This window comes from Nicotiana tabacum, chromosome 5, assembly GCF_000715075.1.
Source record: "Nicotiana tabacum cultivar K326 chromosome 5, ASM71507v2, whole genome shotgun sequence".
Lineage (NCBI taxonomy): Eukaryota > Viridiplantae > Streptophyta > Magnoliopsida > Solanales > Solanaceae > Nicotiana > Nicotiana tabacum.
This window is the reverse complement of record NC_134084.1, coordinates 9,138,208-9,165,349: the sequence shown is the minus strand read 5'-3', so window position 1 is coordinate 9,165,349 and position 27,142 is coordinate 9,138,208. Positions and strand designations below refer to the sequence as shown.

Sequence of the window (27,142 nt, the reverse complement as noted above, 5' to 3'; positions counted from 1 at the left end):
GTAACTAATATTCTCGAATGTTAGTGATTGATGTTAGTCTAATGTCGGTTTTTTAAGCATTGACGCATTTCTTCGATAAGTCGTAAAAAGAGTAAAAAAAAATGGCTTTGTATTACACATATTCAATTCCAATAGTTCAAGTCATCTAATAATGTTAGTTTAAATTAATCAAAGAGTAGTTGGTTTGTTTTGATATTACCGGGTGTCAATCTCGTGTTCTATTCATAATCTCAACTTTAGTGTTATTAACTAATAGAATAAGGAACGAAATAATCTCCCTTTGTACAAGCTCGATCACAATTTCTCATTTGCATTTGTCCTAGACTAATAACTAATAAGTCACGTCCCTTTTTTAAGCATGTAATTAATTTGGAGATTTTCTTTTAGAGACAAACTTAATAAAAATGTAGTCACTTTAGGATTGTCCTTTTAAAATAAATGAGATGAGCCTCGCTGGATAAACACATAAATGGCGGGGCCCTCGTTAAATGTATGTATTAAATACTTAGATTCCGGGACGGGCCGTTTAGCAAATTTCACGGCCCTACCCAAAATAATGATATGCTAGTCGCTTTAGGCGCGTATTTGATAATGTTATCTTCTTAAACTCGGGTGCACATTTATGTGACCCAAATCCAAATCTCAACGAAGTTGGGACGTATCAAAAATTGCGGGTACATTTATGTGGCGCAATTCGAGATGCATTCTCATGACGTTGCAATTCTTTGAATAAATAATAACAAAGCGGTAAACAGTTAAAATTTGCGCGTAGGTTCATAATTGTATAAAATCAGATAATCAAGCCGAATATGACAGTTGAGCGACCGTGCTAGAACCACGGAACTCGGGAATGCCTAACACCTTCTCCCGGGTTAACAGAATTCCTTATCCAGATTTCTGGTGCGCAGACTGTTAAACAGAGTCATTCTTTTCCTCGATTCGGGATTCAACCGGTGACTTGGGACACCATAAATCTCCCAAGTGGCGATTCTGAAATAAATAAATAAATCCCGTTTCGATTGTCCTTTAATTGAAAAAAACTCCCTTCCACGCCCCTTTGCGGGCGGCGCGGGCGAAAAAGGAGGTGTGACATGGGTTATTCAGATATTGAAGGACATTCTTAGAGGTTGTGCGAGGATACACATGTGATATCTATTGTGATACACCTATCATTTTTTATGTTAATTTTCTACTTCGAATTTTCAATTCTAACCACCTCAAAACTAGGGCATTTGCATCTATACCCACTTTTTGGGTCACGTTTTAACTTATACCCGCTTTGCAAAAAAAAATTGCAAACGTACCCACTTTTTCGCGTAACTTCAGGCATACGGACCTGAAGTAGGAAAGACAATCACGCAAACTTCAACATTCTATTAGACGGGCCTGAAGTAGCAACTTGTAGTACCAAGTGTTGGCTGAAGTTTTTGTTTGTAATTGCTGAATTTAAGCATTCTAGTTGCTGAAGTTTTGTTCTCTATTTACTGGCGTTTTTTGTTTATAATTGCTGAAGTTAAGCATTCTAGTAGCTGAAGTTTTGTTCTCTATTTGCTGAAATTTTTGTTTGTAATTGCTGAACTTAAGAATTCTAGTAGCTAAAGTTTTGTTCTCTATTTGCTGAACTTAAGCATTCTAGTAGCTGGAGTTTTGTTCTATATTTGTTGAACTTCAGCACATTTTAGCTGCACAACCCATGCTCTCAAGATATGTCAACAATCTTACCATAAGTTGAATATGAGGACAAAATCGTGAAGTACTCTGAAAACTCAACACATGTTTGTGAGGACCCCATAAAACCTTCAGATATGAATGGACTCATATGATTTCAAGTAATATAATCTAATATATAGTTTAAAACCACATTTAAATTCTAATCTATAGTTATATATAAACTTCCAAATTTGGACTGAAACTAAATCATCAAGCTCAGGTGAAAAGTGTAATCTATGAACTGAAGTTTCATAGCAGCACCAACAGCAACGGAAGAAAGAAGAAGAAGAAAATGAACGAGGAGAATGGGGAGGAGAAAGAGGGTTGAAGTTGTTTAAAAAGTGGGTACACATTAAAACTTTTTAGAAAAATGGGTATATGTTAAATGAGGGGACCAAATAAGGCGTCTCGTGCAATTTTTACCTCAAAACTCCACCAAATCATCCCAAAACTGAGATTCAAGCTCCTTAAGATGGAACCATCTATTCTAATAATACTCACTCAAAAGAAAGCAAAAATTCAATTTTTTTTTTGCTACAAATAGCTCTTTAGCTAATATTAGTAATATTTTATGAATTAGTCAATTTTTGTAACAAACTACTTATAAATAGAAATAGTTGGTATTTTTTTATTATTTTTTATTTTCAGTTTGGAACCCTAGTACACCTTTTAAGTTCGTAGTTTAAAATATATCCATAATTTATAGTAATATATTAAAATATTAACAATTTCGCCCAAACTTTAGAACAAAGTATTCTGAATTTTTGTATCCTAAGTTTTTGAGCTGCTAATTTAGAATTTAGGACATAGTGTCCTAAATTTTGAGCTGCTAATTTGAATTTAGGATTAAGTGTCCTCAATTCTGAATTGCTAATTTAAAATCCAGAATATAAGATTCGAATTTATGGAGACAATTTTCGACCTTTAGAACACGATGTCCTGAAGTTTGAACAACTTAGCTAATTTTTAAATATATTATAAAGTATGAATATATTTTAAATAACATACTTAAATATGGCTACCTAATGTCATTTCCTCCGATATCTCTAAAAATGGCTCTTTGCTAAATATCTAAACAAATAAAGAAGGAATTTTTACATTCCTATGCCACATATGAAACCTTATTACCCTCAATGTTTAAGGTTTGACTTAATTACACTTAGTATACCAAATTACCAATTCTATACCATAATTAATTAAGGGTATAATTAATTGTACATTTTTTACTCCTTAATTAAAGGAATCTGCACGTTTCTCTCTCCTAAACCCTCAGTCTCACCCACGTTTTACCCATACCCACGTTCTTTTTACCATTTTCCATCTTGTGAAACCAAATTCTCCCTCTAAATTCACAAAAAATTGAAGAAACCCTTCAACAAAGTTGGTTTTCCATTTTACTCCAGTTGAAGTTCATTAATGAAGAACAACAAAGTTCATCAAAATTAAAGTCAAATCTTCAAAGTTCATATGCATATTTACCTTTAGCTTCAATTTTTCTCAATAAAGAAGAACAAACCTTCAAAGAGCCGAGAACAGCAATTCCACCATTGACAGCCATTAAAAAGCTTTGAAGCTTTGAATTCAAATATGGGTTTTCAAAAATCATTATTTGTTTTGATTGAGTGTTGTTGTAAATAATTGGGAATATGTTTTGGAGTTTATATCTCAAATTTGAGGGGTTTTGGTGAAGATTTAAACTTGGTTTTGGCTGAATTTCAGATTGAAACTCGAAGAAGAAGAAGAAATATTGCAGAAATTGTAGATAAATTGTAGATATAGTTAGATTGATCAGAATTTGAACTAAATACATCTTCGCCGCCGTTGACGGTTTCCGACGAGGAAACTCCTTTGTTCTCTACTTCTCCATTCTCCATTTCTTATTTTTACTTCTGTTTTACTTTTTCTATTTCTAATATGAGTTTCTTGATTTCGCACACTTTATACACACATTTGATACAACAAATCAGTTTAAGTATGTATAACGCAATATTATTTGTAAGGGTTTCTACATAATTACTACATTTATACTACAATTAAACTACAATCTATGTTGAAAATCTACAAATTATCTATAAACTGGGTACATTGAATTTTAATATCCCAATTCCTATTCAATTGTAGCATAATTGGGATTTTTGACATAATTGCGTTTTTTCAGAAGATTTGTAGAAGTTTTAATCATTTTTTATCTGTGAAAACAGAAAATAAAGCATCTACAATCAGAATACAAATAATCTACAATTTATCTACAATTTCTGCAATGTCTTGTTCTTCTTCGAGTTTCAATCTGAAATTCAGTCAAAACCAAGTCTATTCTTCACCAAAACCCCTCAAAATTGAGATATAAACTCCAAATTATATTCCAGATTATTTTCAACAATACCCAATCCAAACAAATAATAATTTTTAAAAACCCAAATTTGAATTCAAAGCTTTCAAGCTTTTTAATGGCTATCAATGGTGGAAAATATCTGGAAGAATATTTACTTCCATAATTGTAGCGCGCCTAAATAGAAATATCTAGAAGAATATGATTTGATCTGATTTACGCCAAATCTTTTTAGAATATTCTGATTTACTCTTAAACTATTAATAGTAGCTGAATATTCCTAATCTGTCGAGCTAAAATTGAGGAATCAATCAATCCCAAGATTCTTTCCTGATTTTTCGCGCATTATTAAGGGAAGATTCTGCCCTATTAATTTATAATAAACGAATGATACAGAAATTGTAGGAAAAATGTGGACTATGCGGATAATTTAGATACTATACACATATTTGGTAATAAAGTTTCATATATGGCATAGGAAGGAAAAAATCCTAATAAAGAATCGTCTATCTTCTTGTCCAACAATCCTTTAAAAAAAAAAGTTTAATGAATTATAATAGTGAAAGAATAGTTTATCATTTTTACATTGATATTGAAAAATATTATTCAGTGAAGCATTATACCAAATTGCCTCTCGAGTGGCAATTTACGAGTTGGAAGAATAACTATGTTGATAAGTTTTAATGTACTTTTTAGTTTTTTTTTGTCGTTGTCCTAAAATTCGTCTAAATAAATGTTCTTTAATCTTCATTTTTGGTGTCATCAGCCAATTTCTTGAAATAGTTAGAAAACTCTTTGAAATGTTTTCTTTTTTAAATGTAGTTAGCAAATTTAGACAACTAAATGTGCGAGTAAAAGATGTAAAGTCTCTTTGACACGTATAATATAAATAATCACAAATTTCTGGAGGTGCCACTGCAATCGAATACTACTGAGACGAAAGAGAGATTCCTCTAGCCTAGCCCGAAAGACCTCTTTTCCAAAATTTATAAACGTTGAAATTTTCAATATATTTCTCATCAAAATATTATATTTATTAAACAATATAATACAAGCATTACAATACAATACGATACGTTACATGCAACACTCATTCAAACAAGTTGTTAAAGAAAAAAAGAAGCGTGCTATAATGATATTTTATATCTATATTTTATTTAAAATTTATGATTTTTAAATATTTCATAGTAAACCCTCGGGGGTTGGCCTGGTGATAATTGACTTGAGTCTTGGGGTTTGCTCCCTTTCAAGGTGTCAAGTTCGAAACTCACTGGGTGCAAACAATTTCTGGGGGCCATCGGACTGGGTAAAACCTGAATTAACCGTGGTGCACTTGCGGGAAACTCCTTACCGAGGGCTTGTGCACCCCCGGGATTAGTCGGGGCTCTAAGAGACTCGGACTCCCGGTGCAAAATAAAAAAAATACAATTAATAATAATAATAATAATAATAATGTAGCTATAAATATTTGATTCCATTCTTGCTAACAACTGATATGCAAACAACCACTCTATAGAGCAGGGCATTTCGTCAAAAGTAGTTCGTTTAGCCAGTAATCTTATTGCTTGGAAGCAACACAACCACAATTGAAGAGTTCGTGCGTGGTACAATAAACATATTTCAAATTTTAAAAATTATTAAAATGTGCAAATAAGATTGAATATTTTCTTATGTATATATACTATATGTTAAATTTTTTTTTAACTTATTCGTGTGTTTACTTAAATGTGAATTTAGAATTTAAATTTAATGTGTTCAACTTTTAAGATTTTTTATGTTTAACTCATTGTACGGTAAGTTATGCGTTTAGATGAATCCTCTATGAATTTTGTAAACACTCAAAGTGCTTATGAGCTAAGTACATATAAGCTAAAATCAACCATAAGTCATAAGTTTGTCACCTCCAACTTATGGGTTTTTACCTTACAAGCACTTTTAGTTTAACCAAAACTTTTACTATTTCACCTTAATAATAATGTGTAATTCACGAAATACTTTTCCCAAAATAAATTTTTAAACTTTTCTCTTCATTCCATATTCGTTGTTCACCCTTTTCTTTACAGTTTTTATTTATTTATAAGATTTGGTAAAGTTTAAGAGTATTTTAATCATTTTATTAAAAAAAAAATAGCTTATCATCAAAGACATCAACTGCTTATTATCAATTTAATAATTCTACCCAGACACGTAAATACGTATTTAAAAAATAAGTTTCAGCATTTAAAAGTACTTTTCAGCACTTTAAGCTTATCAACTATTTACAATCAGTAGCGGAGCTAGAAGGCTGAATGCGGGTTCGGCCGAACCAATACTTTTTGCTCAAACATTGTATTTATCTTAAAAAATTTATTAAATACATACAAATATTAAATTTAAAACCTAGTTAATAGCTCTTAAAATTATTATTCTAAAATTCAAAACCCATAAAATTAAAATGTGGCTCCGCCTCTATTTACCATCACCTAATTCAAACCTGTTATATGTTCGCCCCTATATTTACTTGTTTATATTATAAAAATCCTAATTCCGTGCTATTTTAGACCAAATTGATTTGCTTAAAATGACACATTGAACCTCGTCGGGCAAAAGGTTTGAGGAGCAGACACCCAAAAAACAGCCGTTTTCCTCAACTGTCAGGCTCAGAATACTATAAAATACCAACCGCCTTGTGTTTCACTCCGCCCCTCTGCCACCAATTCAACTATTTTTTTGCTGGTAAAATTAAAGCTTATTTTTCCTCCATGTCAAGTTCAAAGGGAAGTCGCAAAGGATCAAAACCAACTCATTATTCTCGTCGCCAATTCAATAATCAAAATTGGGTAATCAAATCTCCTCTCAATCAAAATCCAATTGATCCAATAGAAGTTTCAAAACAAGAACCCATTTCAGAGTTTATTCCAAAAGACCCAAAAAACCCTCAGAATCACAAAAATTCCAAAAGGGTATCCAAGATTCGGCGTGCTCATGTGGTTAATGGAAACTTTGAGAAGAAAGAGGATGAAGTAGATATTGTAAAACAAGAAAGTGTTAAAGAGGAAGAAAAGAGTGGTGAAAGTGTAGAGAAAGTGAAAGTTGAGGGGCCTGTTTTGGAAAATAGTGGTGATAGTGTAGAGAAATTTGAGGGGTCTGTTTTGTATAATAATGATGTTGATTGTATTTGGAGAAGGCTAGAGGAGCTGCAATTGAGTGCTGAGGAGCCCGAGTTATCGGCTGAACAGCTTAGAATCAATGATCAAGCTCAGGAAGATGAGGTAAAACCTTATATTCCTTTATTAAAAATTTAAACTTTGATGTCTTTCGACTATAAATTTTATATTTTATAATTATTATTACTAAATATGTACGGTATGTCAAATTGGCCTGTTAAACTCGCACTTAAGGGTGTAGCCTAGTGGTCAATAAAGTGGGAGGAGAACCATACGTCTCAGGTTCAAATCTTGTCCTCCTGCCTAAGCCTGGTATTTCTACTGGTGGGAGGTAGCGGGTACCCGATAGAGTAGTCAAGGTGCATGCTGGTACGGATACCACTATCATAAAAAAATTTGTTGAACTCCACGTGCAGTCAAATACCGTCACAAAGGAAGTACCGTCTTTCGTTGCCAGGCCTCTCACATTGTGGTGTAGGTTTAAGGTTTACAATGCAGTGAGAGTAGTCTCTAATGTAGAAATGCTATAATCGAACCATGTCACTGTTCGACTCAAAATGAGTGGGAGGTTGGGCTTCGTGCATTAGCATTTCGTTGGTTTCTTATGGTTGTCTAGTATATGAACAAATAGTTGTCGTCGAAAACAAGCCATAGTTATTTGTATTGCTATAAATCATCCCATTAAGGGTAAAATTGAAAGTTTAAAGTTAAAATTTTTCCAAATATAAAAAGATATCATTTTGTTTTGGTATAGACAAAAAATGAAAGAGTATCACTTAAATTGGGACAGAGGCAGTACAAGTTAGATTAGCATGTTAAACTCCATGTCTAATCAAATATCTTCCTTCACAGCTAGCCTCTCACAGTGTGGTATAGGTTTCCGGATTTCAATGCAGTGAAGTAGTATCTGATGTGGAAATGTTATAATGAACCTTGTCATTATTCAATTTGAAATGAGTGGAAGATGGTTAAAAAATTGCATCTTGCATTAGCATGTCCTTGGTTTCTTATGGTTGGGCTAGTATATGACAAATAGTTGAATAATCTTGTGTGAGAGGAAAATTGTTTCTTTTTCTTTTTCATTTGTAATTTAAACGTTTGTGGAGATATGGCTAATGTGAACCAGTGTTGTCAAAGGCGCGCTTAAAGCGCGGTTAAGCCCTAAAGCGAGGCTTAAAACATGTTGAGCTCTTCGCCTTGCTAGCGGACTCTTCAGTGTTGTCATCAACGCTCTAAGGCATACTTTTCCTTGCCAATGAGCGTAATCCTAAAGAGGCAAACCTAAACAAGTGATATTTTACTTTATTGTAAGAAAAATCATTTTTTTATCCATATATTTGTTATTCATGCTTATAACTATCAGTCTTGGATTACACATGCATATTTATATTTTTTCTCCATTTGCACCTTTTTTTTTTTAAGTCCACGTTTTATTTGCGCTTAAAGCCCCGATGTACCTTGGAGCTTTTTTGCGCTTTTCGCCTTTGAAAACACTGATGTGAACTTAACTTGTGCGAGTGTTCTCTTGGTGTTAGAGTGTGCAGTATTGTGGTGTACTGAGATAATTAATTGTCAAGAAAATATAAATCCTCTTCTCTGTATCTCCCTCTCCATCTTTATTTTCATTTGTTTATTTAAAGCACATTTTGACATTATAGATGGTTCTTTGCAGTTACTAGTGCTGGAATCAATTTATGGTGACAATGTCTTCATTCTTGATAGACAAAATGGCCTACGATCTTTTCAGGTATTGTAGTGCCTTGATAAACTCATAAACTATGCTTTACTCTGAAAAACCAAAGCTCATTTTGTGCTAATTTGCAGATTCATATACATATTGAAGTTCCTGATGAGCTGACGGTGTTTGTAAATTTAAGTTCCTCTGGTGCTCTAGGAATACCAGAAGATAGTTCATCTGAGTGCTCATACTCCTTCAAAGTTGAGCATTTACCACCAATTGTGTTAACGTGTTTATTACCTAAATCATATCCGAGCCATCTTGCTCCTCACTTTACAATCTCTGTCCAGTGGTTGGATTTGGCAAAAATTTCCTCTCTTTGCTCTATGCTTGATTCAATCTGGAAGGATCAATTAGGTCAAGAGGTTATATACCAGTGGGTGGAGTGGTTGCATAGCTCTTCTCTTTCTCATTTTCAGTTTGATCAAGAAATAAAGTTACGTTTTTGTGCCAAGAGTCATATTGGAGATTGCCGAGCAATTTCAGGAACTGTCTCACCAGAGGTTGATATCCCCTCACTCAAGAACTATGACGAGGAACAACGCCATGAGAATTTCCGTAGAAACATTCATCAGTGTTGCATATGTTTCAGCGAATTTCCTGGTATTTTCGAAATCTTATACTTTATTTTGTTTATAATAGTATATTGTAAAAAGCCGTAATATCCCTGGAATTTAAAAAATAAACTTGAGTCCAAAAGTTAATCGACAAGGTTTCAGTCCAATCATTGAGGGCAAGTTGTGTGATCCGATCAAGTTAAGGAGGAAGTTTACTTACGATTCCACTTTTTGATCAGTCCTTTTTCATTAGCTTAGTAACAAGGAGAATCTTCTTCATGAATGGTATGGAACATTTGCTGCCTGTTTTGCCACCTTCGGAAGTGTAACCAGTTCAGACTCTTCCGCGTTTCTCTGATGTTTCTATTTCTACAAGGAAGATAAGGTTGTGTATTCAGATGCTTATCTTTAATATTCATTACCGTTGTATCTCCTTGGTTGTTGTGTGAGGAAAACAAATAAAACGACATTCTATTATTATCTCTGCTCATTCTGTGGTTTAACTTGATTCTTACAGTTATTCTTCCCATCATAGGATCCATCCTGTTCTGTGTACGAATGCGTGCATTTTCAGTTTTAGAAAATATGTGAACACACAGAGAGAGATATACCCGCCTCTTCCCCTCTCTTGTATGTACACATTAGGCGTGAACATATAGGAAATTGGATATCCAATAACCTCTCAAGTGATAAGTGGGTTCTGAAACTTTTGTTTTTATCAGGTATGGAGTTTGTGAGGTTGCCATGTCAACACTTTTTCTGCTGGAGTTGCATGAAAACTTACTCCGATATGCATGTCAAGGAAGGTACAATCAGTAAGCTTCTGTGCCCTGAGGCAAAATGTGGAGGTATGATTCCTCCGGGTTTGCTAAAGCGGTTACTCGGTGAAGTGGAGTTTGAACGTTGGGAATCAATGATGTTACAGAAAACGTTGGAATCAATGTCTGATGTGTGCTACTGCCCAAGATGCGAAACAATATGTATCGAGGATGAAGATGAGCATGCCCAATGTGCAAAATGCTTCTATAGTTTTTGTACATTATGCAAAGAGAAGCGTCATGTCGGAGTTACGTGCATGACACCAGAAATGAAGCTTCTTATTTTGCAGGTATTTGTCTTGTCTTAACTTCATTATGTTCTTCTCCTTACGAAGATTGGCCTCTTTATTAATATAAAGAAGAACTTATGTTAAGGATTGTCCTAGACATTTTCTTTTACCTCCTCTAGACGTTGGTTAAGTTTCACTATCAACCAATCAATCAACTATGCCTCAACGCAAATTAGCAAGATTCCATTTCGCTCTATTTAGTTCCATTTCATTCTAACACTAAAGAATTTGTCTTTTAAGTAAACTTAGGAGTTTTATAGAATTGGAGGTTCTCTAAGTCACAAACTTATCTTTACAGAGATATACAACAACAACAACTACCCAGTAAAATCCCACATAGTGGGGTTTGGGGAGGGTAATGTGTATGCAGACCTTACCCCTGCCCCGATAGGGGCAGAGAGGTTGTTTCCGATACAGAAAGATGAAAATAAAATAAGAAACAAGAAAAGAGAATTCATTAGTAACTCCAGTAGTAACCGTAATAGTAACATAAGCATAATAACCAAAAGATGATTGACATGCAATAACAGTAACCGGAATCTAAGGCCCGAGGCTAAGATAAACAACAAGAATAGTATGGGTTCAACATAAACTGCAAGCCATCTAAGATCAACCCTAATCCAACCTCGCCTCACCCCCGGTATGAAGTAAGGAAAGCTTTACTACCCCTATCCTACAACCCTAATGCTTGACCTCCAGGCCTTCCTATCAAGGGCCATGTCCTCGGAAATCTGCAGTCGTACCATGTCCTGATCACCTCTCCCCAATACTTCTTAGGTCTCCCTCTACCTCTTCTCGCACCCACCACGGCCAACCACTCATACCTCCTCACCGGTGCATCAAGGCTTCTCCTCTGCACACGCCCGAACCATCTGAGATATACAAATCTCTAATTCGCATAAAAATCTCCTTATACCAAACGGTCCAAACCTAATGTAAGTGTAGTAACAACAACTAAGCCTTAATCCCAACTAGTTGGTATCGCCTGTATGGATTCTTTGCTTTCATAATGTTTTCTCTCTTTGTGGATTTTAGTGTACATTGTCCCTTTTTATCACCTTCAATCATTGTATTGTCGCGCCTACATAGCAGTGCTTATGGAGTTCTACAAACTAAACCATTTCAATCAACCTTTTCTCATTTTATCCTCTATTACTTGCACCGTCTGTGTAATCATTTATAATCTTGTTTAATCAAGGGTAGCTTACATTCGGTAAAATACTTGATATAATCATGAATCACAATTTCCACGGAAATACATTCATGTAAAATTATTATTAGGGATTTCCATGTCCTCGATCAAGTGATAAAGAATGAAAAGGCCGAAAACGAAAAGGCCTTAATTGTCAACATGGACTTATCAATTCCTTTAGATGTTATGTTGTGTCCCCCTCTATGACCTTCCAACGGCCCATAATGCTGAAACTCTGGTAAGTTAGGTGCCAATTTCCTCTTCTTCCTCCTTCAATAGATCTTGGCCATAGAAAATAGGCACAACAAAGTAGTCTAAAGAGGTTAAACCCTAAGGTAGCTTAGTTCATAAACAATTTTACAATGTATTGAAAATACTGTGAGGGTCTTCCCCAGGATTCTAGTACTATAAGGAAGAGCTGATAGGGATCACCTTCTACACTCTACTATTCCATGTTAATGATATTTGCACTTTGAGACCATCGTTCTTCTATTTCATAACTTATCTATCGGGAGGTTTATATTTAGCTCTTGTCATTTTTAATCTATTGCATCAGGAGCGACAGAATTCATCTCAACTGAAAGATCACCAAAGGCACCGTGAGAAAGAAATGATCAATGAGATTCTCAGTATGAAGGAAATTCACCGTTCCGCGAAGCAGTGCCCTTCCTGTAAGATGGCTATCTCGCGAACTGAAGGCTGCAATAAGATGGTTTGCGATAATTGTGGAACATATTTCTGCTATCGCTGTAATCAGAAAATTGAAGGATATGAGCACTTCAGGTTTGGTACAAGTTTCGACTGTAGAATGGCTTCACGTATCGTATGTCCTCTGTCTGTGACCTTGATATTTCATTTATATGCTTAATTTGAGGAGCTTTTTCTTGTTAAAGGGAGGGGAAATGTGAACTTTTTCAACCAGAAGCAATTCAGATGTGGGAAGAGAGGATTAATCATCGCCAAGTGGTCGGTCAGATTCAAGCTCAAATCTATGCTAATCATGGTCATCCTTGCCCTAATTGTGGCCAAATGAATGCAAAGGTAAGACAGGTTCTCAATTTCTTTTCCTTAAAGCCGTTGTTTCGCACCTCTTCATATTTTGAAGTTGAAATGTTAATGCAGAATGAGATTATGAGCGTCTGGCTAATCGCGCCTCTCCTGTTAATTGTCTTGCCTATAACTATAGATGATTTTAGTTGAGTTCTTTTTCGCCCAAATTTTTCCGATTAGTGTGATGGTCATACCCATAGTTGTCACTTGTCATATATTCTGTAACCAGTGTTTTGACTTACAGGAGTAACTGAAAGTTGTTAACTACTTTTTGCTTCATATACTTTTTTGTTAGTGCATTTGTCGACAATTTTTAAATTGCAGATACAGGTATTCTCTCTGAACCATGAATCGAGCTTTCAGAGAGATTAAATTCTACGTTTTGTTTATTAGACTGTGTTTAACGTCATCATGGAAAGGATATATGGTTTAGTGTTATCAGAAAATACATTGAGAGTTACTTTTTCCACGGCGAGCTAATGAAATTAGCATATGAATTTTTATTCTCTTTATAGAGTTTATGTTAGAACTCATAATGTTGTTCATATTCTGTTATTCTTTCTTTACTCTATTGAATCTGTCTATAAGTGGGGAAAGGGTCCTTTCCATCGTCTTCTTCTTTACAGTTTTTCCTGCCGTTGAGCAGATTTATTCTCTTCTTTCCTTCTTTCTGTTTAACATAGTAGCTAAGTCGTCCTCGTTTTCCTTTGTCATCATCATCGCAGGTTGGCAATAACAATCACATATTCTGTTGGGCGTGCCAGAATCATTATTGTTACCTTTGTAGAAAGAATGTGAAGCGAAGCTCCCAGCATTATGGACCTAAGGGCTGCAAACAACATACTGCTGAATAGTCCGAAAGAAACTTTCAATTTAAGGGGATTTCTCCCAGAAAATTTCTTCCATATTCTTCGTTCGTGCTTATGGCAGAGGTTGATGGCTATGATCCTAGCTATCGCCGGAGGACTCATCTTCTCCTGTGTGATATATATGGCATTTTCACAGCAGTTGTGAGGGGATACAGTGGCGTACGCAGAACTTTGTGCAAGTTCGTTTAGACAAACTTTGAGGAATAGTAAGGGCGACGGCAACATCACCAGCAGATTTTAACCACTGCTCTCTTTTTTTTCAAAAAGATAAAAGAGTTTTGCTTAGTTTAAATTAGCTGTGCCACAAGTCATTATTCTTTTTTCCCTTTTGGTGGCTGTTTTGGAGTAATGGTAAAGTTGTTTCCGTGTGACTTATAGGTCACGGTTCGAGCGACGGAGACGGTCATTAATGCTTGCATTAGGGTATACTGTCTACATCACACCCCTTGGGGTGCGGTCCTATCTCGGACCCTACGTTGTTGCGGAAGCCAAATGTATATAGTGTGAATAAGTCACAACTACTATACCAAAAATTATGACAGCCACCAAATAATAAATAAGACAATAAAGCAACAATAAAGGGAACACCAGAATTTACGAGGTTCGGCTAATTTTGCCTACTCCTCGGACACAACTAATATTTTATTTCACTCCAAAAATACAAGTGAAATAATACTAAAGAGAGAAGATACAAATGCCTTAAACAGATGAGAAGGCAAATGAGAGGTGTGTTTCAATTCTAAACATTAGGTCTTCTTTTATAGGGGAAAAATCCCTTCCAAACTTAACTCCCAACCAATGTGGGACTTTGGCATTTTGCCAAACTTCAACAAATCTCCACCTTGGCAAAATTCCACATTTTCAATTCTCTCTCAATAACAAATTTTGGTTGTGTCTTCATCTTCAATCTTCAGTGTTCAACAATGTTGATCAAATCCAAACAATGTTGAAACTTGACCGCAGTCACCACCTTTGTCAGCATATCAGCAGGATTCTCTGTAGTATGAATTTTCTTCATCGTGACTCCACCTTTTTCTATGATTTCTCGTACGAAATGATACCGAACATCAATGTGCTTCGTCCTTGCATGATAAACTTGGTTCTTCGCTAATTGAATAGCACTTTGACTATCACAAAAAATTGTGATACCTTTTTGTTCAACACCAAGCTCCTTTAGCAATCCTTGAAGCCAAATTGCCTCTTTCACAGCATCTGTAATAGCCATGTACTCTGCCTCTGTTGTAGACAAAGCAACTGTTGACTGCAAAGTAGACTTCCAACTAACTGGTGCCTTTGCAAAAGTAAACACATAACCAGTAGTTGATCTTCGTTTGTCCATATCACCCGCAAAATCTGAGTCACAATATCCAACTACAGACTGATTGTCTTCCTGCTCAAAAACTAACCCGACATCTACAGTATTATGAATATACCGTAGAATCCACTTCACAGCTTGCCAATGCTCCTTCCCTGGATTGTGCATATATCTGCTAATAACTCCAACAGCTTGTGAAATGTCAGGCCTTGTGCAAACCATTGCATACATCAAGCTACCAACAACATTTGCGTATGGTACCTTTGACATATACTCTCGTTCAGCTTCATCCATTGGCGACATAGTAGTACTTAGCTTAAAATGGGAAGCAAGTGGAGTACTAACTGGCTTAGTCTTATCATCTATGCCAAAACGTTGAAGTACTCTCTTCAAATATTCCTTTTGAGATAAACAGAGTTTCTTTGAACGTCTATCTCTAATTATCTCCATGCCAAGAATTTTCTTTGCCTCACCCAAATCCTTCATCTCGAACTCCTTCTTCAGTTGAATCTTCAACTTATCAATTTCTTCCGAATTCTTGGAAGCTATCAACATATCATCAACATATAGGAGAAGATATACAAATGAACCATCTTTAAGCTTGTGTAAATACACACAATGATCGTATTTGCTTCTCTTGTACCCTTGCCGCAACATAAACTCGTCAAATCGCTTGTACCATTGTCTAGAAGATTGTTTCAATCCGTACAACGATTTTTCAAGTTTGCACACCATATTTTCTTTTCCAGCAACTTTGAATCCTTCTGGCTGAGTCATGTAGATTTCCTCCTCCAAGTTTCCATGTAAAAACGCAGTTTTTACATCCATCTGAACTAGTTCCAAATCCAATTGTGCTACCAAAGCCAACATAATTCTAATGGAGGAATGTTTTACAACTGGAGAAAACAACTTCATTGTAATCAATTCCCTCCTTTTGAGCATATCCTTTGGCCACCAATCTTGCTTTGTAGCGAACATCTACTTGGTTAGGAAATCCTTCCTTCTTTGCAAATACCCATTTGCACCCAATTGCTTTCTTTCCCTTCGGGAGATTGGCCAATCTCCATGTATGATTCTGATGAAGGGACTGTATTTCATCATTCATGGCAATCCTCCACTTATCTTCTTCTGAACTTTGGACAGCGTCTTTATAAGTAGTAGGAACATCATCAGCTACAATTGAGGTTGCACAAGCAACCGTCTCTATGAGACGAACAGGTTTCGTTATTGTTCTTTTTGGCCTGCTGGTTGCTATTGATTCAAGTTGTTGTTGAGATTCCTGAGTTAGAATCTCCTCTACTGGCTCTCCTTCCAGAGGGTAATCTTCATTTGTTTCCTCCTCTGCTTCTTGTGTAGGAAAAATAAATTTTCCCTCAAACTCCACCTGCTTAGAAGCACCTTCATTTTGTTTGGTATCTTCTGTTACCTTATTTACCATAGCAAATTCATCAAAGGTAACATCTCTGCTGAATATTACTTTCTTTGTCATAGGGCACCATAAGCGATATCCTTTGACTCCAGAAGTAATTCCCATAAAAATAGCCTTCTTTGCCCTTGGATCCAATTTTGACTCCGTCACATGATAATATGCAGTTGAGCCAAACACGTGCAAAGAGTTATAATCTACAGCAGGTTTTCCGTACCATTTTTCAAATGGTGTTTTGCCATCAATAGCAGCAGATGGTAGACGATTAATGAGGTGACATGCATATGTAATTGCCTCAGCCTAAAATTCTTTGCCCAAGCCAGCATTGGACAACATACACCGTACCTTCTCCAGCAAGGTCCGGTTCATACGTTCTGCCACTCCATTCTGTTGTGGTGTATGTCTAACAGTGAAGTGTCGGACGATGCCATCATTTTCACAGACCTTATTGAAATGATCATTTTTGTATTCACCTCCATTGTCTGTGCGAATACACTTGATCCTCCTGCCTGTTTGATTCTCCACCATCGTCTTCCATTTGAGAAAAATTCCCAGCACTTCATCTTTGTTTTTCATTGTATACACCCACATTCTTCGAGAAAAATCATCAACAAAGGTTACAAAATAGTGCTTCCCACCCAATGAAGGTGTTTTGGAAGGACCCCAAACATCAGAGTGTACATAATCCAAAATGCCTTTAGTATTATGGATCGCTGTACCAAATTTAACCCTTGTCTGTTTCCCTTTGACACAATGCTCACAAAACTCCAAGTTGCAAGCCTTTACTCCTTTTAACAATCCTTGATCTGATAGAGTTTTCAAGGATTTTCCTCCAGCATGTCCCAAGCGCATGTGCCATAGCTTGGTTGCTTCTGCCTCTTTGTCGTCACTGGATGTTACTGTCGCTGTCCCAATAACTGTACTGCCACGATAGCGGTACATATTATTATTCTTCCGATTAGCCTTCATTACCACTAGTGCACTGGAGCATACTCTCATCACTCCATTTTCTGCAATGATTTTGAACCCTTTTGATTCTAGGGCTCCCACAGAGATGAGATTCTTCTTCAAATCCGGTACATATCGAACATCTATCAATGTTCTGATCATTCCATCATGGTTCCTTAATCGTATTGAACCAATGCCATATGAGGTAAGAGGGCTGTTATCCGCTGTGTGGATGACTCCATATTCTCCTTCTTGAAATTCCATGAACCAGTCCCTGTTGGGACACATATGATAGCTACAAGCCGAGTCCATCAACCATATGTCTGATGATGTTGATGACTCTGTTGTAACTAATGAGAAGTCTGAATCATCACAATCAGCTACATTTGAATCCATAATGGCCTTTCCATTGTTATGTTTGGCCTTATTCTTCAACTTCGGACAGTCTTTCTTCCAGTGCCCTTTTTCTCGACAAAAGGCACATTCATCTTTGCTGGGTCTGGATCTTGACTTGGATCTTCCCTTCTTTGTCCTCGTTTGATTTTGAGGACGACCCCTCACAAACAGTGCTTCTCCTTCTCCGCCCTTCTGTTTTTCTCGCTTTCTTTGTTCATAGCTGTACAAAGCTGAACAAACTTCTCTGAGAGAAATTTCGTCATTTCCATGGAGTAGAGTAGTTTCAAGGTGCTCGTACTCATCAGGAAGTGACGCCAACAACATTAAGGCCAAGTCACCATCATCATAAGTTGTATCCATATTTTGCAAATCTGTGACCAACTTATTGAAACTGGTGATATGTTCATTCATCGTGGTACCAGGAACATAGGTGAAGTGAAACAGTCTCTTCTTCATGTACAATTTATTTTGACTGTTTTTCTTCAAAAATTTATCCTCCAGTGCTTTTCATAATTTACTTGCAGAAGTTTCCTTTGTGTATGGATATTTCTGCTCTCTAGCAAGGTAGGATCGAATGGTACCGCAAGCAACACGGTTGATAATTCTCCAATCTTCTTCTCCAATAACATCTGGTTTCTTTTCTTCAATGGCCAGATCTAGCCCTTGTTGAAAAAGAACATCTAGAACCTCGCCTTGCCACATCCCAAAATGTCCGGACCCGTCAAAAATTTCTACCGCAAATTTCGCATTTGACACAATTCTTGTCATAAGCGAAGATGCCAATGATGACGTATTGTTGACACTTGATGTAGATTCTTCTTGTTTATTGTCCCCCATATTTGACACAAATATTATTTAATAGCTGACGACACAAATCAAGATTATTTCCTTTCTGATGTAGAAGATCAGACTAAGCTGCAACTACAGAGCATACTCAGACAGAACCTTGACTCAGTTACCAAGATAAATCTTTTCTGATGTGGAAGATCAGACTATGCTGCAACCACAGAGCATACTTAGACAGTACCTTGGCTCTGATACCAATTGTTGCGGAAGCCAAATGTATATAGTGTGAATAAGTCACAACTACTATACCAAAAATTACGACAGCCACCAAATAATAAATAAGACAATAAAGCAACAATAAAGGGAACACCAGAATTTACGAGGTTCGGCTAATTTTGCCTACTCCTCGGACACAACCAATATTTTATTTCACTCCAAAAATACAAGTGAAATAATACTAAAGAGAGAAGATACAAATGCCTTAAACAGATGAGAAGGCAAATGAGAGGTGTGTTTCAATTCTAAACATTAGGTCTTCTTTTATAGGGGAAAAATCCCTTCCAAACTTAACTCCCAACCAATGTGGGACTTTGGCATTTTGCCAAACTTCAACATATATGTCATGGAATATTTTTTTTTTTTTTTTTTTTTTTTTTTTTTTTTTTTTTTTCTAGCTGTCAAATTTGTCCCAGAGAAATATCTTCAATGCTGTGTTGCATACTTATTGGATGGAGTGGGGATATGTTTGTGTCTGTAACCTTGAAAATGCCAAATTGATACCATTTCATTGAAATATGTGAGCATGGTTTATTTGATATTGGAGCAATGGAGCTTCTTGATTTAGAATTTGCTTTTTATGATTAAAATTTTAAAATATAAAGTGGACGTGTTTAGTAAAAAATAGATCAATTCTACTATTTGCAGCAAAGATATGCTGTAACTAACAATGGATTAAATTAGAAAAGGACTTAGGGGTCGTTTGGTATGAGGTATAAGAAGGTGTAAGGATGGTATAAAAATTTAATACCACTTTAATATTCTGTTTGGTTAGCAAATCAGGTATAAGTTATCCCGATGTTAATTTTAACATTGGGATAACTTATACCTTATAGAAGGTGGGGTAATTAGCATCGGTATAACTTATACATTTTTCTTAGAAATTATGCAATTGTCATTCTTAATACAACATACCAAATAGTGAATAAACAACAATCCCAACATAACCGATCCCAACATAACTTATCCCAGTACAACTTATATGGGCATAACTTATATCGGTATAAATCGTATTCCAACCAAACGACTCCTTAGGATGTGAAGATAGTTTTGTTTGTAAAGAGTCTCATTTGTTTTACTAGTGCAGTCCTTTATTGTGTCTGATTTTGATAGTATGAGCAAAGCTTTATAATACTAGTATTCAGGTATGCTCGTATCTCGAGTTCGTAATTCAAATAGTCACTCAATTAATGAAAATTACCTAGTAAAGTCATGTTTATTTTATTTGTAACTAAAAAGTCACTTAGCTTATGCCTATTTCCTAAACTTTCGGTAGCCAAATACTTATTATTTAAATGACCACTCAACTATTCGAAATAACATAGTAGGCGTTTGGACATAAGAATTGTAAAATTTCGGAAAAAGGTAAAAAAAAATTCAAGTGAAAATGGTAACACAACATTACAATTGTGTTTGAACATGAATATAATTTTTAGTTGTTCTTGAATCTTTGTGAGTGATCTAAAGTGAAAATTTTAAAAAATGGCTTTTTGGAGTTTTTTTCAAATTTTAGAAAAATTTCGAAATTCATCTTCAAGTGAAAATAAAAAATTTCACGGTCAAACACTGATTTCGAAGAAAGTGAAAAAAATTTCGAAAAAAAGAAATCTCTTTCTATGGCCAAACGGGCTAGTAAAGTTATGTTTCTTTTGTTTGTAAATAAAAAGTCACTTAATTATGCATATTACACTCAGAAAATCATTCAACTAGATTTCTCAAACTTTCGATAGTCAATTACCTATTTTACCCTCCAACTAGTTCGCTATTGACGGTTGTTCCTGTTGTTTATTTTTGTTATTGTGCTGAGGAAATCAGGAAAATATTTATGGTGTTTATTTGTGATTAAATAAATTGATTCACTCTTGACCTGAAATTTTAGTAACTCAATTTTCCTTAACCCAATGCACAAGAATTCTGAAAACTAAATAATGGGTTATTTCTAACTGTGATGTGTAAAATAGATACTCTAACCATAATTCTTCTAGTTAGGAATATCTGAAACTAATAATAGTTCCAATAATAATAGTGTCAATTGCAGGGTGTGTGATAAAAAATTAGGTGTAAAAAGGTTATATATGGCCAATTTGTAAAAGAATTGAAATTGGCTTCTTTTATTAGATAATTCAAACACCTAGTTGTTAGTAGTTCTCAACAGAAGGGAGCCCAAAAATTGAATGTTGCTGGTATCTCAGGTGCATGTTACACTAGCCATAAGTCTAATAGAAGTGCACATGTCGCGCCCCGATTGGCTATCTTTGATTGTCTTTGTCGAAAAATTAAGATCTTTTAAGCGAGTTATCTATTCTCTGATGATCTTTTCTAAAAGAAGTAATGTGAGGAAAGCCTTGACCTTCATTTGTTCTATCCTTCGAACTCGGAGATTGAAAAAGATCACTCTATGCAACGGGCCAATGACACATTCACTTCGATTCCGACGATTTGAGTTAATTTAGTTAGATTTAATAATTTTTTGGTGGATTATATAGAAAAATTACACTTCTTTTATATATCGATGAAACAAAAAAAAAAAGGTTCGCACTTATTTTTAATTAAAAACAAATGTATATAATAATAAAAGCAATAATTTAATGAAGAAATCACTCTCATCTATAATAATAAACTATAAGCAAAAATAATACTCCCTTGGTTTCAAATTATGTACATATCCTTTTTACTTTTTTTATTTTTTATTTATAACCGTGCTAGCTTGTACGTACTTCGATTAAATCTACGGAATACCTGCTACACTTTATGGATAGATGAGAAAAAAATACCTAGTATTTTTTAACCTCCGCTAGGATTTGAACCCGAGACCTCATGATTCTCGCCCACTTTATTAAGTACGAGACCACACCCCTCGGCGGTTATGCAGCAATATTTTCTTCTTAATGCGTTCCAAAAGAATGATATTTTTTCAGAATTAAAATAATTTTAATATTAAATTTTTTACTATACCTTTAATAAAAAACTTTTATAGCTATGTTATATTGTTATACAACAACAACAACGACCCAGTATAATCCCACAAGTGGGGTCTGGGGAGGGTAATATGTACGCAGACCTTACCCCTACCCCCGAAGGGTAGAGAGGCTGTTTCCAGGAGACCCTCGGCTAAAAAAAAACAATAGGAGATGATATATTAGTACCATAAAAATGCATAATAAAAATACAACAATATATAAGAGAAAATTGATGCTTTAAATTTATTTTGGGTCTGCCCTGCTTTGCTTTTCTTTGTTGTAATTATCTTTTTATTTTTGGCAGGTGGTGAGCGGCCTCCTGAGTCCAATGTCGATGTGAAAGCTACGCAGTGAACTAGTCATCTCTTTAAACTCTTATCTACTATCTTAATTATTATTGAGAATGTAGTGTCATTTAGTTGTGTTATTACTAAGACATGAAAAAAAGGTGATGTGATTTGTCATGTACGCTCGTAGTTATGTCTTTAGGAACGTAGGGTTATCTGTGTTTTATTACTAAGACAAGGAAAAATGTGCTCCGATGTTATGATTCTGGTTATGTTTGACGATGAAGCTTTTATTAGAGTATCTTGGTGTTGAGAAATCCTCCGTAGATGGTTGGTTGTTTCGCTTTGATCTATGGTAGTGCACTATTTTGGTTAATTTTTGGCTCTCTAAAATTGGCCTATACTGCTCCAAGTTGTTTATCAGACACTTGTTGAGTGAGGTTGGGGTAACTAAAGGTACAAGGCTCAGTTGAAGTAGCTAAAAGAAAATAGTGGTCTACTTCAGGGAGATGTCTATACTTTGCCTTAAATTTTAATCTAATCATGGGTGCTGAATCTGATATCTCTGAACCATGTAGCAAAATCAGAGATCAGATGCAAATTTGGCCAACGAATTAATACCTTATTGCAACTAGTAGTGTCTATTTTATGGATGATTTAGAAGGCTAGGAATGATTATATTTTTAATTCGGTGATATGGAATGAAAATGATGTTTTATCTAAAGCATTATTTGATTTTAATGAATTTACAGTTGCAAAGGAACATGTTATTATTATGAGAGATTCTTCTACTAACACACCATTACTAACTCTTTCTTCAGAAAAAGTGTTGCTTTATGCAGATGCAGGTTTGGATCCAAAGACTCACAAAGCGAGTATTGGAATGGTAGCCTTAAAGGCTAATGGTGACGTGCTTTATGCCTATGGTAGTCCAATCCATTTTGTTGGAAAAACCATAATAGCTGAAGCCTTGGCAATAAGGAAAGCAATTTAACTGGCGGTGAAGTATGAATGAAAGAATATACATATCTTGTCTGATTCCGTAACAATGGTTCAAATGCTTAATGGAAGCAGAGGTCCTTCATGGGAGGTTAATACTGTTTGCGAAGATATTTGGGCACTTCAGCAACATCTGATTGATGTATCTTTTAAGTATCTAAGAGAGGGTTTAATAAGTTAGCTAAATTTTCTTTCTCACTACTTAGTGAAGTCCCTTGGTTTGACAACTTTCATGTTTGGATTGTCAAGTGTCAATGAGGCTTCATCTGGTTTTGTACCATTGACGGTTGGGTTTGATTAATGCATACTTTTTTTTCCCGATGAAAAACAACTATTATAAAAAAAAAATCACCAGGAAGATAATATAACAGCTCAATCGCAGATGGAAAAATCCTAATAACGTTATACTTTTCAATTATTGTGCACTTTCCGTTTCATTTTACATGTTACTATTTTACATCTTTTTTGCTCTTCTTTATGTTACTTTCAATCTTCCTCTGCAACTTTCTTTTTTATGTACTTTATGTGTAAATAAATGTTTCTGATCTATCTGGAACTTCAAAATTTTCAAGCAAGAACATATTGGATCGAGCATATAAAACTTAAAAGGTGAAAATTCTCGGCCCTAAAACTTAAAGTCGGTCCTATATGCTCGATCCAATATGTTTTTGTAAAGGGTCGTCACCTGTTCCTAATTAAATTCTGTGATTCTGAGGCATTGAAAACCTTATTTAGAGTCGCCTCAATTTGCATGCGCAGTCCGGGCGCGTAGCCGGAAAGCTTAAATATGAAATTCTGTGAAAGATGCTAAATTTTGATGTTAAAATGAATAAATTTGACTTTGGTCAATATTTTGGGTAAACGGATTCGGACCCGTGATTTGACGGTCCCGGAGGGTCCGTAGGAAAATATGGGACTCGGGCGTATGTCCGGAATCGAATTCCGAGGTCCCAAGCCTGAGTTATGAATTTTTAAGTGAAATTGTTTTCTGAAAATGTTTAAAGAAAATTGAAATGAAATCTGATGAGAAAGTAATGGTATCAGTCTCGTATTTTGGTTCCGGCGTCCGGTACAAGTCTTATATATGTTTTGAATCACTCCTGTAAAATTTAGTTAAAAAAGGACGTCGTTTGACACGATTCGGACCCTAATTGGGAAACTGATGTTTAAAAGGAATTTTGGAGAAATTTCATAGATCTTAAGGCTCAATTCGATGTTCATGATATTACATTGGTGATGTGATCACACGAATATATTCGTAGGGTATTTTTGAGGTAGTGTGCATACTTGGTTTAGAGTTTCGAGGGCTCGGGTGAGTTTCTAGTAGGTTTCGGGATGCCTTAGGCTTAAAAAGATCAGATGTTGCAGGTTCAGGAATTTTGACAGGTCTCTGAACCATTTTGCGTGGCCCGCGAGGAAACGCGTGCGGCCGCGGTCGTCTTTGCGCGGTCCGCGCGGGGCATAGATCCGCAGGCCTTCAGGAAGCCTGTGCGGCCACGGTCCTTCTTGCGCGGCCCGCGATGGGAACTTCAAAGGGGTATAAATACACGTGAATTTCAATTATTTTTACACTTTTCAAAACCCCAAAACATAAGAGGTGATTTTCCAAACAATTTTTCTTCTCCTAAACAATTGGTAAGTGATTTCTAACTCTTTTTCTTCACTTCTTAACATCTTTTAACATGATTTCAACTTCAAATCAAAGATTTTCATGGGAAAATTGGGTGTTTTGGGTAGAACATAGGTTTTTCAAAAAAAAATGGGGATTTGGACCTCAATTTGAGGTCCGATTTCAAAACAAATCTTATATTTGAATTCGTGGGGAATGGGTAACCGCGTTTTGGTCCGAACCTCGAGTTTCGACCACGTGGGCCCGGGGGCATTTTTGACCTTTTTGGGTAAAACCTTGTAAAATTTATTTTTATGCATTGGGGTTGATTCATTTAGCATTTATTAATGTGATTAAGTAACTTATGACTAGATTCGAGCGGATTGGTGGTGGAATCAAGAGGTAAAGCTATAATTGAGACTTGAGTGGTGTTCAATGCATCGAGGTAAGTGTTCGGTATAACCTTAGCTTGAGGGATTAGGAGTTGAGTAATATTTGCTACTTGCTTCTTGTTGAGTACGACGTATAGGCACGGTGACGAGTATCAATACGTTGGTATCGAGCATGACCGTGGGTCTTACATTGAAAGTTGTTGTATCCTTAAGTGACATTTCAGATGCTTTAATTAATGATTCTTCTATATTGAGCAAAGAATTGTTCTATCCTCGTAGATTTTATTCATGTTTGAGCATTATCATTATTTGGGCTGAGTACAAGCTAAGTTAAGATTGGTTATAGCTGATTCTCCCTTGCTGGGATGACTGTTTCGATATCTTTGTTTCCTTGCCGGGAAACTATTATATTGCTTTTGTCCCCTTGTCGGGAGGTTATTATATCGCTGATGTTCCCTTGACGGGATTTTTTGTAATTGTGTGATGAAATGGGAGCGGGTGGTACGTCTACCACAAGATATTATGAAATGGGAACGGGTGGTACGCCTACCACAAGATATGATGAAATGGGAGCGGGTAGTACGCCTACCACAAGATATTATGAAATGGGAGCGGGTGGTACGCCTACCACAAGATATTATGAAATGGGAACGGGTACCACAAGATATAATAAAATGGGATCGGGTGGTACGCCTACCACAAGATATGAGAAATGGGATCGGGTTGCACGCCTGCAACAAGATGAAACTGCAAGTTAAAGTTGCCTTATTTTCTTCATTTGTGATAGAAGTTATATTGTTAACTCCTTTATTATTCCCTGTTATTTTCTTTTAACTGCTATTCCCGAAGTATTTTTCCCCTTCCCCAGCTTTAACTGCTTATTACTTGGTTACTTTTCCGCTATATATTATATATAATATATATAACTGTACAGGTTTATCTGGAGTCTGGTCCTAGCCTCGTCACTAACTCGCCGGGGTTAGGCCAAACACTTACCAGCACATGGGGTCAGTTGTGTTGATACTACGCTCTGTGCTCTTTTGCACAGATCCAGGTTTTGGACAGCAGCATTAGCGCGGGAGCCAGCCTTCAGTCCAGTGAGACACTGAGGTAGCCTTGCAGACGTTCGCTAGCCCGACGTCTCCTCTATCTTTTATTTCAATCTGTTATCTCATATATTCGAAACAAATAGTTCATTTTCTTTCAAACGGTTGTATTTAGCACTCTTAGAAGTTCGTGAGTAATGTGACACCTGTTCTTGGGTAGAGGCATATGTTGATTCTCGCATTATTGTTCAGTTTTTTTAAATTTAAGTCTTCCGCATATTTATTTAATTCTGTTGCCTTCATGCTATCACTGATAATTGTTAAAAGAAGTAATTGTTAATGAAGTAAGTAGTTAAGGATTGACTTGCCTAGCTCTTATTAGTAGGTGCCACCACGACCCCCGAGGGTGGGAAATCCGGGTCGTGACAAATTGGTATTAGAGTTCTAGGTTACATAGGTCTCACAACTCACAGACAAGCTCAGTAGAGTCTGAGGGATCGGTACGGAGACGTCTGTATTTATTCCCCAGAGGCTACCGAGTTAGGAAAACTTCACTTTTGTTCTTTCTTATCGTGCGGTTCTGTTTCCCCAATACTGATTGAATTTTTACTCCGTTCTTTCACAGATGGCGAGAACCCGCACTTCCTCATCTACCGCTTAGCAGCCCGAGCCCCCGGTAGCAGCTTCCACTAGGGGCAGAGGGCGAGGCCGAGGCCGTACTAGAGGCCGAGGTAGGGGCAGAGCTCAGCCCCGAGCAGCAGCACCAGTGACAGAGCCTCAGGTTGATTTTGAGGAGGAGATTCCGACCCCAATAGTTCCGGTGGGACCAACTCAGGTCCTATAGGGGTTAATCGCTACCCCAGTCCTTTAGGATGCTCTGGTCCGATTGGTGGGCCTCATGGAGAGTGTCACCCGAGCGGGTTTGCTTCTTGTAGCACCAGCCACTTCTCAGGCTGGAGGAGGGGCTCAGACTCTCCGGAGCAGGTAGCTCCCCAGATTCAGG

The 27,142-nt window shown here is 36.2% G+C and overlaps 1 protein-coding gene across 1 annotated transcript; it reads left to right on the top strand.

Annotated features, from left to right (window-relative positions):
• Window positions 1-6,572: 6,572 nt before the first annotated feature.
• On the top strand, window positions 6,573-14,093 carry LOC107794933 (uncharacterized). The gene is made up of 7 exons (XM_016617490.2): window positions 6,573-7,290; window positions 8,858-8,932; window positions 9,010-9,526; window positions 10,203-10,588; window positions 12,337-12,563; window positions 12,674-12,821; window positions 13,556-14,093. Exons 1-7 carry the CDS (start codon window positions 6,781-6,783, stop codon window positions 13,682-13,684), a joined length of 1,992 nt encoding a protein of 663 aa, XP_016472976.1. The 5' UTR covers window positions 6,573-6,780; the 3' UTR covers window positions 13,685-14,093.
• The last annotated feature ends 13,049 nt before the right edge of the window (window positions 14,094-27,142 follow it).

Coding starts and splice junctions, on each gene's coding strand:
- LOC107794933 (XM_016617490.2), top strand. CDS start 6,781: ATGTCAAGTTCAAAGGGAAGTCGCAAAGGATCAAAACCAACTCATTAT. Junction 12,564..12,673: donor GAAGGATATGAGCACTTCAG/GTTTGGTACAAG, acceptor TTCTTGTTAAAG/GGAGGGGAAATGTGAACTTT. Junction 12,822..13,555: donor GTGGCCAAATGAATGCAAAG/GTAAGACAGGTT, acceptor TCATCATCGCAG/GTTGGCAATAACAATCACAT.